General features: G+C 46.0%; 1 protein-coding gene across 1 annotated transcript in view; it reads left to right on the top strand.

Annotated features, from left to right (window-relative positions):
- Positions 1–16,887, top strand: part of NIBAN1 (niban apoptosis regulator 1) — a 139,141-nt gene extending 122,254 nt beyond the window's left edge. The window contains exons 10-14 of the mRNA XM_082702973.1: positions 1,934–2,095; positions 3,656–3,766; positions 5,942–6,049; positions 10,414–10,525; positions 12,159–16,887. Coding sequence (XP_082559099.1) covers positions 1,934–2,095; positions 3,656–3,766; positions 5,942–6,049; positions 10,414–10,525; positions 12,159–13,294 — 1,629 coding nt within the window. The 3' untranslated portion in view covers positions 13,295–16,887. The remainder of the gene's footprint in view (positions 1–1,933; positions 2,096–3,655; positions 3,767–5,941; positions 6,050–10,413; positions 10,526–12,158) is intronic.
- Positions 16,888–17,954: the final 1,067 nt, after the last annotated feature.

The following is a 17,954-nucleotide window of genomic DNA, read 5'->3' as shown; positions in this document are numbered from 1 at the left end:
GTGTTCTCATTCAAAAAAATACCTTGTGAAACTCTCAAGTTAGCTGCTTTAGCTTTAAATCATTCTTTGTAACGGCTACATAATATTTCATGTCTGAATGCACCATGATTTATTCAACTATCCAAATGTTGCTGGTATCATGGAGAAAACTGTAATAAATAACCTTCCTACATAGAGTATACTCTGAAGCTTTCATTCCTGTGCGATATTTTCCCAAGACAGGTTTGCTAGGTTGAAAGGTGGGACTATTTCTCCTGTTAACAGATGTTTCCATTTGCATTAAAAAAAAAAAAAAAAGGATTTAAATTTTACATTTCCATCCACCATGTATGACAGAGGACTTTCTTCCCCAAATGCCCATCAGCAGTAGGCATTACCACTCCTTTAAACTTTGTACTGTCTGATAGGAGCAAAGCAGCAACCTATTTTTCCTCTCTTGTCTGCTTAATTGTTATTTCCTTTTTTTTTTTTTTAAGATTTTATTTATTTATTTGACAGACAGAGACCACAAGTAGGCAGAGAGGCAGGCAGAGAGAGAGGAAGGGAAGCAGGTTCCCTGCTGAGCAGAAAGCCCCATGTGGAGCTCAGTCCCAGCACCCTGGGATCATGACCTGAGCCAAAGGCAGAGGCTTAACCCACTGAGCCACCCAGGCGCCCCTTAACTGTTATTTCTTAAAAATTGATGCATTTCATGTTGTGTGAGCAGGGACAAGTTTGATCTTGTGCATTTGATCATTAATTCTACCTTGGTGTGGCTCCCCACAACTCCCTTCTCAGGGAGAGTGATATGTTCTCTTTACAAACACAGTAGGAACAGGCTCTTTAGGAATTCCTACTTAGAGACACCTAGAACTCAAGCCTTGTCTCTTTTCTGTGACTTGAAAATCAGACAGTATGTTCTCTGTGATTCACAGTCACCCTGTGTTACTGCCCAGGTCTCCCTGGGCATCCATTTTCAGCATCTGCCTGTCTTCTTTCTCTGCCCACCCACCTGTTTCCTCTAGATATCCAGATTCAGGGTGTTTTTTTTTTTTTTAATATTTTATTTATTTATTTGACAGAGATCACAAGTAGGCAGAGAGAGAGGAGGAAGCAGGCTCCCCATGGAGCAGAGAGACCGATGTGGGGCTTGATCCCAGGACCCCAGGATCATGACCTGAGCCAAAGGCAGAGGCTTTAACCCACCGAGCCACCCAGGTGTCCCCAGATTCAGGTTTTTAAATTATTTGAAAATCAGCTTGGAAAACAGGAAGCACTCTGTTGGCAAGGACACCCATGATGTGAGAGTAGGTTGGTGAAAGCTGACATCTTCAGCGGAGGAGGTCCGTTGCTGCCTTCTTGCTGGAAGCCCTATGGTTTCATCGCTTGTGTAAACCAGAGGAGCAAGGATCCCAGTTTTTTAACTGGAGGCCTCTCCCAGGCCAGGCCTCTTCCTACCACCCACCATAGAGAACCTACAGCAGAGGAAGTCCCCATGAACCCTGACAGAGCCTCAGAGAACTATGAAGATTCTGGCTTCATTCCTGAGTCTTAGGGTCCAGGGGCACCCTGACCTTGTTAATGTAGGCTTTGGAGGTCCCCAGAGCCCAGCAGAAATTCCAGGTGCCAATAAACCTGCCTACCTAGTTCTCGAAGTCTGCAAATCAGAGCCCAGAGTCCATCAGGAGCTAAGGTTGGAGCCCCCAAATGCTTACCTGGGTCCTCCCGTCATCCAGTGGGTTCTTCTCAGTCTCTGCCCTAGCAATAGACCTGCCCCAGGGACCCCTGAAGGAGGCAAATAAGACAATTGAAATGTCATAAATCTAGTGGCCTGAGAAGTGATTCACTCTACCAACATACGTTCAATCATTTAGTATTTATGTAATACAGAATATGCATGTAATCTTGTTCTTGAGTTTGAAGGTTTTTAATGTTTCCCTTTCCCCAAACGTAGCACCTAGACCGGCTCATGAATCTTCCACTGGATTCCATGAAGATGGAACCTTGTTACAGTAAAGTCAACCTGCTCCAGGAGCGTTTGCAGGATCTCAAGAGCCGCTTCCGATTCCCCCACGTGGACCTGGTGGTCCAGAGGACACAGAACGACATGCAGGAGGTGGGAGCGGCCAGGGCCTCTGCTGGGGGTGAGGACGGAGGCAGCAGAGAAACAAGGGCTGGCCGGCGAGACTGGGGTGCTGGTGTGGCTCTGGCCAATGGGGTCCATTTCTGTCGTCGTCATGTTGAGTTGAGGATATCCTTGGTCCTTCCATCTGGCTTCATCTTTCTTCCATGTTGATGAACATCAGAAAGAAAAAAAAATCTCAGGGAATCCAGTAGCAGTAATTGATAATTACTTGATTTGTCAAACCAGCACTTTTAACCTCAGCTGCACATAAGAATTGTCTGGGGAGCTTTTAAGAAATGCTGATGTCTCGGCCCCACTCCCAGGAACTTCCCCCTATCCGCATTCCCACTGCTTCTAATACGCAGCCAGAATGGAGAACTACCGGCTTACGTTAATTCCCTAACCCGGTTAAGAATAAATCAGTCAATCAATCACAGCTTCCTATTTGGATCTCTTGGGTCTACTTGGGCAGTTTTCCTTTTCTCCCGCCACAAGGAACTTTTTCTCCATAAAGAAGCACAAATTCTTTCCGTGTTATAGTGCTTTCTAAATGAAGAAGGGTGTGACCACTGAAGCCAGAAGAGCTCAATTCTATTTCAGGGGTGTCCTGGGGGGAGATCACTCAGGGACCTGGGTCCGGTGCCAGACGCCCCCCTCCTCAGGGACAGATGCTCAGATAAGGTCGCTACAGTGTTGAGTGTGCCGGACAAAGCTGTGTGTTCAGGCTTTGGGATCAGAGGCTTTGGGAAGAAAGGAACACTTGTTCCTTAAAAGTTATAGGGCAGATTAAGTGAGACACCTTATTACCTAACCTGCGAGTTGTGAAGGATTAAAGATGGACTGGGGGAGCAAAATCGGGCAATGGTTTAACAGAAGTCCCTTTGGTCATATGAACCCTGGTGAAACCGAATCAGGTATGAGTACAGAGAATGAAATCAGAATCGTTTCTGTTTCCTACCCCGGGGGCACATCAGCCACCAAACCCTACCCCGGCCTCCCTTCCAGCCTGGCCTCCCTTCCAGCCCGGCAGAGCGAGGAAGAGAAGTGAGGGGGTAGGCGGAGTGCAGAGAGCTGTGCTGGACTGGTTTGCATCCCCCCCCACCAAAAAGCGGAAGTGCAGGATGAAAGCCACCAAGGAGTAACTGGAGAAGCCCCCCACCTCCCTTGGTCAAGCCTACAGAACCCACCCAGGACAGGGGAGATGACTTACAAACTAGGGGAAGGGGCTGACCGCCAGAGAGGGCGGTATTCTCAATCCCGTGGCCTCCATGGGTTTTGCAGCTCAGAGCATAAGAAGAAGAGAGGAGGGAAAAAAAATACGTGTATGCATACGTGCATAGGTGTGTGTGCGAGTGTGTGGTTCCCAGACTCTTACTGGTCCCACTGTGGCTCATTTATATCATAACTAGGTAGGGGGCTGAAGACCTGCTGCCCTGGGTGGCCCCAGATTAGTGCCTGGGGAGGGGATCTGTGATGGTCATTCCCTCCCTGCTCCGGGTGGAGACCCCAGCCTCTGACCAGGCGCTGTTCTGTGTCGCTTTCGGCTTCCAGCTGATGGAGAACGCGGTGTTCACCTTCCAGCAGCTGCTTTCCCCACACCTCCAGGGAGAGGCCGCCAAAACTGCAGTCGCCATCGAGAAGGTTAAGCTCCGAGTCTTAAAGGTAAAACCGGCGTCTCATTTGTGGGAAGCGTGAAACAAGTGTGACCCCCTGCTTCTTTTGTTCAGTGGAAGATGCCGAATTCTGGCTTTCACTCTCCCTGTTTGGGGCCCCCAGCAGGACTTTCGTGCCTGCTCTGCCATCTAGTGGCAGCCGTAGGGACCACAGGTCCCCGGGATTCTTGGCCATCGCTTCAAGGGACCTGTTCTTGATAGAATGATTGAACTTGATATTTATTAGCTGTCCACTCTAAGCAAAGCGATGTGATAGGTATTACAGGAAATGTAAAAATAGGCAAGGCACAGCTTCCTTCTTCAAAGAGTTTACAATATAGTAAAACCCATATAAATTAGCCAACATTTTTTAGAAAAATCAAAATCTCCTGGCAATGGAAATACTCCAGAGAGAGAGAGAGAGAGACCTGCCTTATGAAATTTTTGTTTGTTTGTTTTAAAGATTTTATTTATTTATCTGACAGAGACAATGAGAGAGAGAACACAAGCAGAGGGAGTGGGAGAGGAAGAAGCAGGCTTCCCGCTGAGCAGGGAGACCGATGCGGGGCTTGATCCCAGAACCCTGAGACCATGACCCGAGCTGAAGGCAGATGCCTAAATGACTGAGCTACCCAGGCATCCCTGAAATTGTTTTTGACGTGCTTACTGCTTAAGTATATATATCAAAATGGTTTTAATAATAGCAGTTTGCACATACATGATCTAGTTTTCAAGCTTTTTTGTTTTTAACCTATCCTGTTTTGTTTGATCCTCACAAGGACTTATGAAATGATCAGAATATATCTCCATTAAAAGATGAGGAAACTGACTCACTGAGAACTAGTGTGACTTACTTAAGCTCAACAGGCTACTCAGTGGTGAGCCTAGAGCTAAAGCAGTTCTTAAATTCAGTCCACTAATTTCTTAACTACCTATCCCCCTGAACAGTATCTTGGAGTAGAAGATCGCACAGAGCCTAGGAGGTGATCCCTGAATTTTAGACCTAATCCTAATACCTCATAGGTAGTAGGAAACAATGACAACCAAATCATTGAAATTAAAAGCAATATTTATGGGATGCCTCAGTTGGTTAAGCATTTTCCTTCTGCTCAGGTCATGATCCCAGGGTCCTGGATTCGAATCCTACATCAGGTTCCTTGCTCACAGGAAGCCTGCTTCTTCCTCTGCCCACTGCTCTCCCTGCTTGTGCTCTCTCTGGCTCTCTTTCTCTGAAAAATAAATAAATGAAAGCTTTTTTTAAAAAATAAGAAAAGTAATATTTATTATGGGAACACAAGTAATAATGAACTTGCAATTGGAAAGAAAAGATAGTATCAATGTCAATTTCACTTCCAGGGTCAGGAAGTGACCCATTGTCACTGGATAGTCCATATGTCCCTGGATAGTCCATTTCTTCTCTGGACACTTTGAGTTGCAAGAACATGCTTCCTAATGTGAACCCAAAGCTGTCACCACTGGTGATTCTAGTTCTAGTCTCTCTGTTCATGTCCCTCTCCACGTAGTGCCTTTGGCTGTTTGAAAAGAGCTATAATTTTTGTCCCAAGTTAACTCCAGTCTAAATGCCTTTGTCTCATTAACTATTCCATATTTGGCCTGACCATTCTGCTCACATGCCTATGACTGTGTTCCATTATATCTGTGACCCTTTTAAAGCGTCATCTAAAACCAAACTCTGGTTTCTAGGTTTGACTGTTTCATGCTAAACTTCCTCAGTTAACATGCCACAATGTTAAAGTAGCTATGAGCCAGACCCTCCCTTTCCTTGTAGAAATCATTACAACCCACTCATCCTGCTTTTTGGATGTAAAGTGAAAGAAGTAGATGATCTCGGCTCCTACGGACCCACCCAAGACAGGGGTGATGACATACAAACTCACCCGCCATTTCTGTCTCCAACTTTTATAATGCAGAAGTTACTGTTTTGATCTTGCCTCAGTTTCCCTATCTATAAAAAGAAGGGTAAGATGGGTCTTTAATAGTCATACCCTCCACCCAAAGTAGGAGGGAATTGCATAATAAGATCTTTGAGACATTGGAAACACCGTAGGGGCCTCAGAAATAGGGGGAAAAGGGAGACCAGTGAGTGACTGAGTTTTTGTTTAAGCAAAAGTTAACAGATTGCAATGTTGCTATTCAGCATATGTTTCCGTCTCTGTATTGACAGCAATATGATTATGACAGCAGCACCATCCGGAAGAGGATATTTCAAGAGGCACTGGTTCAAATCACACTTCCCACCGTGCAGAAGGCACTGGCATCCACGTGCAAACCAGTAAGAGGATGGATTACTCCAAAGAGCCTGCTTTTTTTTGCTGTGAAGTTCGAGCAAGGTCTTTTGCTAGGATGTGCTTGCAAACAGTAGACTAGACCAGGGTGGGGTCGGCAAATTTTTTCTGCACATGGTCAGATAGTAAAGATTTGAGGCTTCGTGGTTCTGCTGCGACTACTCAGCTCTGCTAAGCGCAAGAGCAGACACAGGCAGTACGTTAACAATGGGTGCTTCTGTGTTCCAATAAAACTTTATTTATAAAAGCAAACAGCTGCTGTATTGGCCAACCCCTGGACTAGACAGACTCTCAAAGGTAATGATCTGACTTTGAGCCAAACGAAAGGTTGTCATAGAGCCCCTGAGGACACCAGGTGCTCCTCATCATAGTATGACTATTGGTTACCATGTGTCCTCTGAAACTCGACCACTCCATCCAGGAAAAGACCTTAAGTAACACAACTATAGAAGAATATGTTTTCTTTTAACGTTTGTTTGGTGAAGCCGATGAAATGAAAACCATTTAAAGCTGCTACCAGTGACAGCTGTGATTATGAAAGTGTGACTCGATCTGCAGAGCGGAACCATGGGTGAGCCACCTGTGGAGGCATTTTCAAGACCTGGGTTCAAGTCCTGGCTCCTGCATGTATTGACTCTGGGGCCTTGGACGAGTCACTTTTCCTCTTTCTTCAGCCAGATTCCATCTTCTTGAAAATGAAAATGATGTATTTCTCAGTAGCTATAAGATTGAGGAGAGTAAATTATTCATATTTGATGAGTGCTGACCACGTGTCAGACACCATGTTAAACACTTTGTGTGGATTATTTCAATAATCTCATGACAACTCTACACGGAAGTACTATTTATATCCTCATTGTACAAATGGGGAAACTTAAGGATTAAGTAAGGGGGCCCAAAGTCACGGAGCTGGTAACCACCAGAGTTAGAACTGAGCTCACACTCGCTGATAACATGGTGTGCACTCAGCGAATGGTATATACTACTACTATTATTATTTCTATATTTCAGAAATGATCTATGAGCCTGGATATTTTTAATGCCTTCTTCCTCTTGGAGCAAATCATAAAGAGCGTATTAGAATTAAAAAGGACTTTTGGGCAGTGTAGAGGGTCTCCAAGAATTGGAACATTAAAATCCTTTGCATAAGTTCTTTTACAGCAGAAATTTCTTTGGTTATTTTTATATTCTATAAATGCTTTTTTTCTTTAGAGTTTTGGCATATCTAGTACCTGGCATTTATTTCTGGGAGTTTGATCAAACCACAGGAATAAAGAATCTGTCTATATGGTGGTCCTTTTGCCATGTGTGGAAGGAAAAGTTTAGCCATCCAAAGGATGACTTAGTCAACCTCTGGATGTGTCTGCTCACGGACATTCTCCTTAGGGTGTTTTTCAATCCCAAAGGCCTCAGAGCCACCTTCTCCCAGAAGAGGAAAAAGGCAAAGAAAGTCCCCTTTTCTTGTCTGTTCCCTTTTTCCAAGCATCAACAAAGCTGTACCCAATCTGTAATGTGCTCTTGTGATTTTTTTTAATCAAGAGAGATTGGTTTCCAAAGAAACTGAGACCCCAAGTTTTCAGTAATGAAGGATATGATTTCAGTGCCAAGAGATTTCTGAAAATCTGGATTTACAGAATGGGTAACTAGGGGACTATCTGCTCCACTGAAGGATTCTTTATTTTACTAACATATGTTTTCCTTGGTTCTTTAAATCACAGCTTCCTAGATCTGCGGTACTCAGTCCAGTGTGTACGCTGAAATTGCCTGCAGAGCTGTAAAAAAAAAAAGAAAAGAAAAAAAAATTCAGATTCCCCAAGACCCGCCGTTAGGGATTCCAATTAAATTGCTCCAAGGAATTAAACATATGTCAGGGTTCAATCAGTCAATATAGAGGACCTATGTTATAAAAGCTGGACATGTCACAACAGTATAAATATCCCTAGAAAATTGTTCCTTTCCACACACTTACTTAGCTGTTGAAAAAAATTTTTTAAGATTTATTTATTTATTTTAGAGAGAGAGAGAGAGAAAGTTGTAAGCAGAGGGGAGAGGCAGAGAGAGAGAGAGAAAATCTCAAGTGGACTCCGAGCTGAGTGGGAGCCGGACTCGGGACTCAAGCTCACGACCCTGAGATCAGGACCTGAGCCGAAACCAAGAGTTGGAAGCTTAACCGACTACGTCACCCAGGCACCCCTAACTGTTTGAAATTTTAAAGGTCTACTTGGCAAACATGTATTGACTGTGTATCAGATACGATCCAGGCCAACGTCCCTGCCGGCAGGAGTTTGTAGCCTACAGCAGCGGGCGGGGCGGGGGGACGAGCACAGCCGTAGCCAATGGGAAGCTCACGTCTTTTCGATCCTTTGGTTTTGCTCTAGAATAGATCTAAAGGGACCCATTATGGCCTGTTGCGATCTGGGCTGGGGCCCCCAAGTCCTAGCACTGAGTTGTCTACATTTGGTGACTTCTGATCTCCTGCTGAAAATCCTGTCCCTTCAGCCAAAAGGCCTCAAAGCCCTCTGCTAAGGCCCTGGTCGCTGGGACCCTTTGAGTACCGTTAGCTCTAAGGATTTTTGAGTTAATCACTGGCATGTGATTTGGTACATCTTTTTTTTTTTTTTTTTTTAAGATTTTATTTATTTATTTGACAGAGAGAAATCACAAGTAGATGGAGAGGCAGGCAGAGAGAGAGAGAGTGGGAAGCAGGCTCCCTGCTGAGCAGAGAGCCCGATGCGGGACTCGATCCCAGGACCCTGAGATCATGACCTGAGCCGAAGGCAGCGGCTTAACCCACTGAGCCACCCAGGCGCCCGATTTGGTACATCTTGATCCCTTCTCTGTCCTCATACTACACTGGAATGTGATTTGGTACAGTCTGATCCCTTCCTTGACCCCAAGCCATCTGGAAACCCTTGGAGAGCAGGAGGGGGTTAAAGCATAGGGCACCCAGCCTGGGTTGCCTTGGAGGGAACAAGTGACTGTCAGGGCCAGCTGGCAGGAAAGAGGAGAATGTTCCTGAAGAGTTCTTGATGGGAGTCTCCATACCCGGAAAGGGTCCCCTTCTAATACAGTTAAACAGACATCTAGTCCAGGACCCAGCAATTTCACTTCTAGGTATACAACAAAGATTTAAAAAAAAAAAAAAAAAGTCCTTAAATCCCAAAAAATCATGCGCAGGAATGTTTAAAGCAATTATATTCATAACATCTCAAAAATGAACAAATTTGAACACCATCAATAGGAAGATCGCTGCACAATTGTAGTTTACCCATATAATGAATGCCTTCTATCAACAAAAGGGAACGAGTTGCTGATACACGTGGCAACATGGATGAATCTCCAAACCAAACACACAAGAATATGTGATTCAATTTACATAAACTTCAAAAAATTAGAAAAACTAGGGACACCAGGGTGGCTCAGTCAGTTAACTGTCTGTCTTTGGCTGCGGTCGTGATCTCAGGGTTGGGAGATGGAGCCCTGTGTCCGGCCCAGTGCTGGGCATGGAGCCTGCTTCAGATTCTCTCCCTCCCCCTCCACCCCTCCCCTTAGCACATGTGTTCTTTCTCAATCAAAAAAAAAAAAAAAAAAAGGAGGGCGCCTGGGTGGCTCAGTGGGTTAAGCCGCTGCCTTCGGCTCAGGTCATGATCTCAGGGTCCTGGGATCGAGTCCCACATCGGGCTCTCTGCTCAGCAGGGGGCCTGCTTCCCTTCCTCTCTCTGTGATCTCTTCCCTTCCTCTCTCCTACTGTGATCTCTCTCTGTCAAATAAATAAATAAAATCTAAAAAAAAAAAAAAAAAGAAAGAAAGAAAGAAAGAAAAACAAACCTTTTGTGGCAGATATCAGAGTGGTGCTTATCTCTTGTTGGGGGTGTAGACTGGAAAAAGGCACAGGGTGCTGGAAATAATCTCTATCTTGATCTTCTGGGTTGTGGTTCCACGGGTATCGTTTTACACCTCAAACCACTGAGATGTACTTGTAAAATGTGTACATTTTACTGTGTGTGACTTATACCTTGGTAGAGTACTATTGGAGTTGAAAGGGGGGAGAAAGGAACAAGGAAATGTTTGGATTGTGACGGAGAAAAAGGAGGCCTTGAGACCCACGGGCTCGGAGACAGGGCCTTGAGATGATTAAAATCTGGATCGTCTACACCCCCGAAGTACACAGAGCGTGTGCACAGTACGGGGCATCGTGCCTTGGTGGCTGGGAGAGTGAAGGGGATGACCAGTGCCTGAGTGCCCCACACTCCAAGGAAGGGATCTTGAGGGTGACTCGTGCTCCCCGAACCTCCTCTACAAACTGGTGTCCCATGCCTTGCCCTCTGTCTTCCTCTCTCTCGCCCTCCAGGAGCTCCAGAAATACGAGCAGTTCATTTTTGCAGATCACACCAATATGATTCATGTGGAAAATGTCTATGAGGAGATTTTACATCAGAGCCTCCTTAATGAAACTCTGAAAGGTGAGGAAGACTTCTTTGGTCCTGGAGGAATGGCAAATACAGGGGAGGACCCCTTCAAGGGGACCCAGGGAGGCCAGCTAGGTTTCTCAACAGGTGTGAAAGGGGAATAAGAAACCGCTACTGGTTTCTTGGGAAGACAGAGAAGGAAGGAGACGAAAAAGAGGGGGACACCAGCCTTGACTGAGAGTCATGGTCGGACACACGCTGTGTTAGCTCATTCAGTATTATTCCTTTGAATTACAAATAAGAACTCTGGGAGACGGAAATTTTAAGCTTCATTTTTCACAGAAAACAGACGTTTGCGGAGTTTAAGGCCGGACTGTCTCGTGAGCAGCTGTCTTCCTCCAGCTGCTCCAGACCGAACAAAGGAAAACAGGTGCTTTTAGCCATAGACTCCCAACCCCTCCCTGGGGCAGGAGGAGGTGACTCCAGGATCACGGGTTGCCAGCTGCCTCCTCAGCACATTCCTCATGTCCTGTCAGCTGGACAGAAGCAGACACAGGGCGCCCACACAGTTCTCTGTGAACCTTGTTGGGACTCCAGCACCCCCTGTCCTGTGGAGTCAGGTCTTGCTTGTGATAGGACCGCGGACAGGACAACTTTGGTAGAAATATGCTGGACAGGGCTGTTCCCCAAAACCGTAGGCCTGAATCGTGTCTGGTCTCCATGGCGAAGGTGTTAGGATCACCAAAAACCCACCACAAAGAAAACAGGCACAGCATGAGGCCCAGTAGCTCATCCAACGAGATGAGAAATGTGAAGACATCAGCCCAGCGTCTGACAGGAAGGGCTCCCTCAAGCCCACTGCCATTCCATCAGGGCACCTTTCCACCAGTTAGGAAAAGGCACCCTTTTCTCCAGACACCTGACTGTCGTCCGTCCAAAAACATTGCTGTGATATACCAATTTTATCAGAGTAGGATGCTCTACTGCTTGTTCCCGGAAATTTCTGCCGAATACACAAATCTATGCCCTCTCTGACGTGAGGGGGCGCCCCCTGGGATATGATACCCTTGGGCACCGCACAGCCTATACAGCTCTTCTGGAGGCCTGTGGTCAAAAATGTCGGCTGTACCGTCATTGTTGTCTTGAGTCCTCCCAAGTTCTCTGAGACTGAGCTAGAAGCACGTAGGTCTTCGTTCTAGACACTACAGGTCAAGAAGGCTCTCTCTGCATGCTTGGTACTGGGTACCCAGCCCACATTCAAGACGGGGCTACGAGAAGCAGCAGGGAAATGTAGGCCTGCCCCTGCAGCGGGGCCTCTGTGGTTGATACAGACAATACTATTCTAGGTGGCGAGCTCCTTCAAAGCAAATACCCTATTTTACTCATCTTTGGATTCTCAGAGCCTGTCCCATAGTGGTTGCCCAATTTGCACCCATGAATGAGGGAAGGAGTGAATGAATGAAAACACGGCAGAGGTCCAGAGTAGAAAACGAGTTTGTGGGCTTTGGTCATGAAGGAAGGAGACCAGGAAGGTGGGGGGGGGGGGTATAAGCTGTAATTTGACATTGAGAAATGTGGGTAGTCAGAAAACGCTGGGAAGGGAGTTTGGCTTTGGGATAACATTGGGAAGTGCAGGGTAGCCGGGGCAGAGGGTCAATGTCATGTTCTGTTTTCTGGTCTCTCCCAGTGATAAAGGAAGCTGCTCTCCTGAAGAAGCACAACTTATTTGAAGACAACATGGCCTTGCCCAGTGAAAGTGTGTCTAGCTTAACTGATCTAAAAACCCCCTCAGGGTCAAACCAGGCCAGCCCTGCCCGGAGAGCCTCGGCCATTCTGCCAGGAGTTTCACAGAGCGAGACACTGAGTAACGAAGTGTTCCAAGAGTCAGGGGAGAAGAAGCAGCCTGGGGTCCCTAGTCCATTGGCCAAAGGAGAAAGCCTGTCTTTCCCTGTCCCCACCCCTCCCCCAGATGGCACCAGACAGGGGACTCCAAGCACGGATGACCCTGTTGTGGCTCTTGTGACTACAGAGGACACGGCAGGAGCCCTGGGCACACCCTCATCAGAGCTGGAGTTTGGAGGGGCTCCTAAGGATGGAGAACCCACCCACGAAAAGCCAGAAGCCAGCTCTGTCTTGGGCTCCTTAAAGGAGCTCCGAAATTTGTTGACGGTGACCATTGAAGTGCCAGTGGAATCGGCCACCCTCGAGATGGAGAATGCTTCCCGTGAAGAGACCCATGCTCCCCCAGAAATGGAAAAATTAGAGGAAACAACCCAGATCGACACAGAGGCCGATCGAGCAGTTGCCTCCAGTCAAGACAGCTGTGAAGGGAGCGAAATCAGTGGCAGGGAGGCCCGTTCTCCCTCTCCGGAGGAGGCGGAGGCTGGCAGGGTGGAGCTGGGGGGGTTGCTGGGGGCTCAGCTGGCCTGTGAAGGGCTCACCGAGGGTGCCAGCAGCGCAGGCCCCCCAGAGCAGCAAGCAGAGGCCGGGGAGCCCACTGAGAGGGAGCTCACAGCAGGGGCTTCCAGACTGGATGCCCAGGAAGGAGAAGGGGTCGAGGCCATGGTGGAGGGTGAGGCCAGGCCCCAAGAAGGTTGCATCTCCAGCGCTCACCCCACCTGTCTGGACGAGAGCCAGGGCTCAGCGGAAGAAGCCCCGGGAGGGACCAGCAGCCTGGCCCAGGCTGCCGGTGCGGGTACAGAGAGGGTTACGCCTGCTGGGGTCCACGAGTGCCAGTGGGTAGTGGAGAGTGCGCCAAACTTCGATCTGCTCGGTTCCCAAGAGGTGGGGGAGAGTAACCTAGGGCAGCCCTCCGAAGAGTGAAAGGGACAATTTGGCATAAGTATTTCTTTGCACAAATTCAGCCAAAGGTTAATAGGTGTGGGTATGCTTAGGGGTTGCACACAAGCTGTTACCAAAAAAAAAAAAAAATTTTAAGTACTTCCTTAACGTGTGTAATGAAACCAGAGGAAGTGCACACGGGCCATGCACACTGAGGCAGACCTTTATGAACTGAACTGCTCTACCGTGATTTACAGCTTTAGCATTTTGGTGGGACGTGTTCAGGGTGAGAGGCAGCTGAGGATGTTGGAGGGAGGCAGTGGCGTTCCAGTAAAGACGAAGAAAACAGTAGGTGCACAGTTTCCAGTACACTGCATGTTTTCCTCTAATGTACTTCGAGGCTTTTTAATTTGGGGTAGGAATGCAAAGGTATATTGGAAATCCGGCTTCACCAACCACTAGCAACCTCGCTGGCTCTGAAGGGCTCAGCATCCATCCACAGCCAGACTGCGGACAGGGGTCGCTGGAAAAGAAGGGCAGTGCCCGAGAGATGATGCCCGAGACAGCCCTGGGCAAGCAGAGCAGCAATGGAGGAAGGTTGCGGTCTGTGGGGCTGTCTGAGCCTGTTACTAATTCTGCTATCAATTTCTTGTTAATTAATCACGTTGATTCTTATTAATTAATCACCTTTTGGGGAAATTCAGATGTGGCAAGGAAATTTTCTTGGCGTGTTTAAGCTTGAAAGCATTCCAGACTAGCCTTCGACTGGGCAGACGGGCCTTAGCTAATGGTTGAGTGTAAAAGACTACAGGTTAAACAAGCATTATTCGAGTACCTGCTGTATGCCACGGGCTGTGCTGGGCATAGTGACAACAGCAACACCAACGAAGGAGGAGAAGGAGGAGGAGAAGAAAAGATAAAGTGCTTTGTCTGGCCTAAAGTAAAAGACCTACAGGAATTTAAAGGAAAAAAAAATATGCCAGTTTTCAAACCATGACTAGTTTGTCTATCCGTTGAAATGGTCCTGATTCATTCCCAGAAGGGGAACAAAGTGAATAAATGGGAAAGAAAGAAAGAGGAAGAAAGAAAGGAAGGAAGGAAGGAAGGAAGAAAAAAATGGAAAGCCCAGATGTACATTGTCAAGTTCCAGTCAAGTTTTAAAGATGTCACCAAAAGTGGAAATGTGTTTGGTCATTCAGTAAGTTAACTGAGCCCCTATCATGTTCCAGGTGCTACAGATACTGTAGTGAAAAAGACTCTGTTCCTCTCTCCTGGAATTCACACTTCCATGGAAATAGACACAAATACATCTCCTCAATGGATAGTGACCTAGAAATGTTAATTTAGAGAACTTACTTGCAGAAGATTCAAAAGCTGTGCTCTGTTATCCTTCCAAAAAATACTGTATCATTTCCTAGAAGTTTAGTCCCCAGTGGTACCTCTTGACATTTCCTTCCACAAATTTTATTATCAGATCCCAACATACTGTCCTAAAAGCTTGTTTGGTCATCCTCAGCAAGTTTATATCAACTGTTTAGAGAATTTTTCCCACAGTTTAACTCTTCCAGCAGGAATTAAAATCTCCCTCTGTCCAACTCCCCATGAAGAATTTCTAGATGAGAGGGGCACCTGGGTGGCTCAGTGGGTTAATCCTCTGCCTTTGGCTTAGATCACAATCTCAGGGTCCTGGGATCGAGCCCCGAATTAGGATCTCTGCTTGGCGGGGAGCCTGCTTCCCCCTCTCTCTCTCTGCCTGCCTCCCTGCCTACTTGTGATCTCTCTCGGTCAAATAAATAAACAAATAAATCTTTTTTTAAAAAAGGAATTTCTAGGTGATAAAGAATGAATAATAATCAGTATCATTATAGTCTCACATTGAATGACATCTATGAAGGGTCTCCTTAGAGAGAAAGAAGGTAGAGACCCCTCCTCCCCGGTCCCTGCAGTGCTCACTCTTACCCTTGTACTGAGCTCCAAATACTGAAATTGTTTCTACTTCCCATCTCTTCTGGGGTTTCTCTCTTCAAGGACAGAAACTGGGGTTTATTAATCATGTGTGCTTCCTGCTAGAGATACACAGCCTTGAGTAATGGCTCCCTGCCTTCTCAAGTCATTTTCATGTCCCTAGTGCCTTGCACAAGAACCAGCTGGTGTCGAGCTGCTCAAGACACGTGAGACCTGTTTACCCCCCTACGCTACTGTGCTGGGGCTATTTGGGGCTTGCTGTCAGGCAGGGAGACATTTTTAATTGGGCTTTCTGCCCTTGGGGAGCCTTCCCTTAGGTCAAGTCCAAAGTCCAAGAGGCAGACAGCCAGATGGTCAGATGCGTTGCCTAGTCAGTCTGGAAGCCAAAGGAGGAGTGCGCAGCCCACCAAGGACTGCCCTTCAGGAGAATGTCAGCAAGCAAGGAGGTCCCAACCTTGCTCCAACCCAGGCTGGAGCTTCCCAGGTTCCTTCCTTTGCTCACCTCAGGGCTTCTCGGACCCCTTAGAAAATTAAGAAATTTTTCCAACCCTGAAAAAAAGCAGATCTGCATTGGATGGATGCCTGTCAGTGCCCTCCATTTACCCATCCCATGGGCCAGAGGGCACTGGGCACTACATGGTAGGACATACTTGAGAACACAAAGAATTTTTCTCTACATATTTCACAAAAGACAAGTTCACTAGACTAAGTGGGATGATTGTGCCATCTAAAGATAAAACAGGAAAATAAAGTTCATTAAAAATATTTCTTATTCATTTTAACATGCTGAATGGAGTAACTTCACATTCCTATGAGTTTGTCTCATTTTTAATAGACTTGTATATGTTGCTTCAGTGGCTTCCACGTTAGAGCAAGGTTATTATAATTTAATTGATCAGCATGCAGATCTCCAGCAGCTGCTCTGGGGAATCTCTCCTCTAGGCAAATCCATTAGAAATGCATAAAGCCTCAGGACATGGTTTTTGGGGAAAATTCCATGACTTCAAACGAGTCATGTTACTATTGACCTTTAACAAAGAGAATATTTGCCTTGAAAAAAAATTATCCGTCATTTTTTTTCCTTTGCAGCTTAGAGTGGAGATAGTGGTGCCTTGAATCCCGCAGAGAAAACTCTTTAAAAAAAAAAAAAAGAAAGAAAGAAAAGGTATTTTGGACACCACAAGGGTAAGATTCCAATCTGTCCAAAAGCTTTTATAAAGAATCTGCCTGTGAAAAATGCAGGTCCCTGGGCCTGATCTTTTACATTTTGTTGCAAAGATTCTCGAGTCTGGTTTTGTAACCCTCCAGACTGAAGTCTGTGATTTCCAAGGGTTTCACGGTTCTGCCAGATGAGTGAATTTCACTCTTTATCAAAAGTGCTAGGTGCTATATGCGCCATAGCAGTTTTAATCTGGGGAAGGGAAGGACATCACTGACTAAAACGATCAGGTTCGCTAGGCAAAAAAGTTGGCTATATGTGTCTTCGTACTTTAGTATAAGTAAGCGGGTTTGGGGACTTGCCTCCTGAAGTCTGGAACTTTAAGGATGAAAATCTGCACTGTGGATGGGTTTTTCTGGTCACTATATAAAGCAAATAGACTTAAAGCACTTTGTAACCACATATTTACTCTGCCAAGTTCCTATATTCCAATAAAATGTTCATCCTTGAAGAGTTGTCCAAATGTCATATTTATTTAGAATGGGGGTGGTTTCATCTTTCAAGCCATCTTTCAAGTCATACTTGAGCTAGGAGGAACGGCCCTCAGATAGAAAGGTGAGTCACTGTTGTTGCATATGGAACTTTCAGTTTTCTTTTGTCAGAAGGGAGTCCACAAAGAAGTCACTTAATTGTCAGATGTGATTATGCTTTGAAAATTATGCTTATTTCTCTAAGAATTGGAATACATCTATATTAATGGGCAATTACTCTTGGAGTAATTGGACTACTTTTTAAACAAGTTTATCTTCAATGGGTAACACTAATGATCATAAATAAAACGATTACTCACCAATATCCACAGTTGCTCATTCCTCTGTGAATTCATTCATCCAAAAAATAATGATTGCCTATCTATTATATGCAGGCATGCTAGTGGGCACTGGAGAAGCAGAGGTGAATAAGGTGGATATGATCCCTGACATCAGCAAACTCAAATTCTCATGGTAGACATGGCCAGGGAGAGCCTAGAATGGGTATTTGCTAACTTGTTTAGCATGCACCTTGTCTATAACAAGTTAACTCTTCCTAAGCCAACAGCTCCAGCCAGGAAAGGAAGAAACATTGGAGAAATCAAGCCTAGCAGGGATGGGGACACTGGGTATGGCAAAGACTTTACCACTCCATCTCCTTCCATACCAATCTCCCAACATGCAAGACTCATTCCCAGAGTGGCTCCTCCAGAACTTCTATTTAGGGCCAAGGATCAGAATGGAATTGGGGGTACCAATTCCCATTGGAGAGTCCATTGATTTGAAATGTCTTCTACGTAGCTTTTTCTTAGGTTATATGTTTATTTATGTGGTTTGGGTGGAACTCATGGACGTCTTGGGAGGAGTCCATTAAATAAAGCTCTTCTGTCAGCCAGGCTTGGAGCCACTCCTGTTTGAACACCTCTCAACCTTTGCCATAGTCTTCCCTTTTTCCAAGAACTTCTGACCCTCCTTTCTCAATCTGGCCAATTTCCACTTTCACTGTAAGAGTCAGGACAAGTCTGGACAAACCTTCCCTTCCCGATAA

The sequence above is a fragment of the Mustela nivalis genome, assembly GCF_964662115.1.
Source record: "Mustela nivalis genome assembly, chromosome: 16".
Taxonomy (NCBI): domain Eukaryota; kingdom Metazoa; phylum Chordata; class Mammalia; order Carnivora; family Mustelidae; genus Mustela; species Mustela nivalis.
This window is presented reverse-complemented; position numbering and strand designations above follow the sequence as displayed.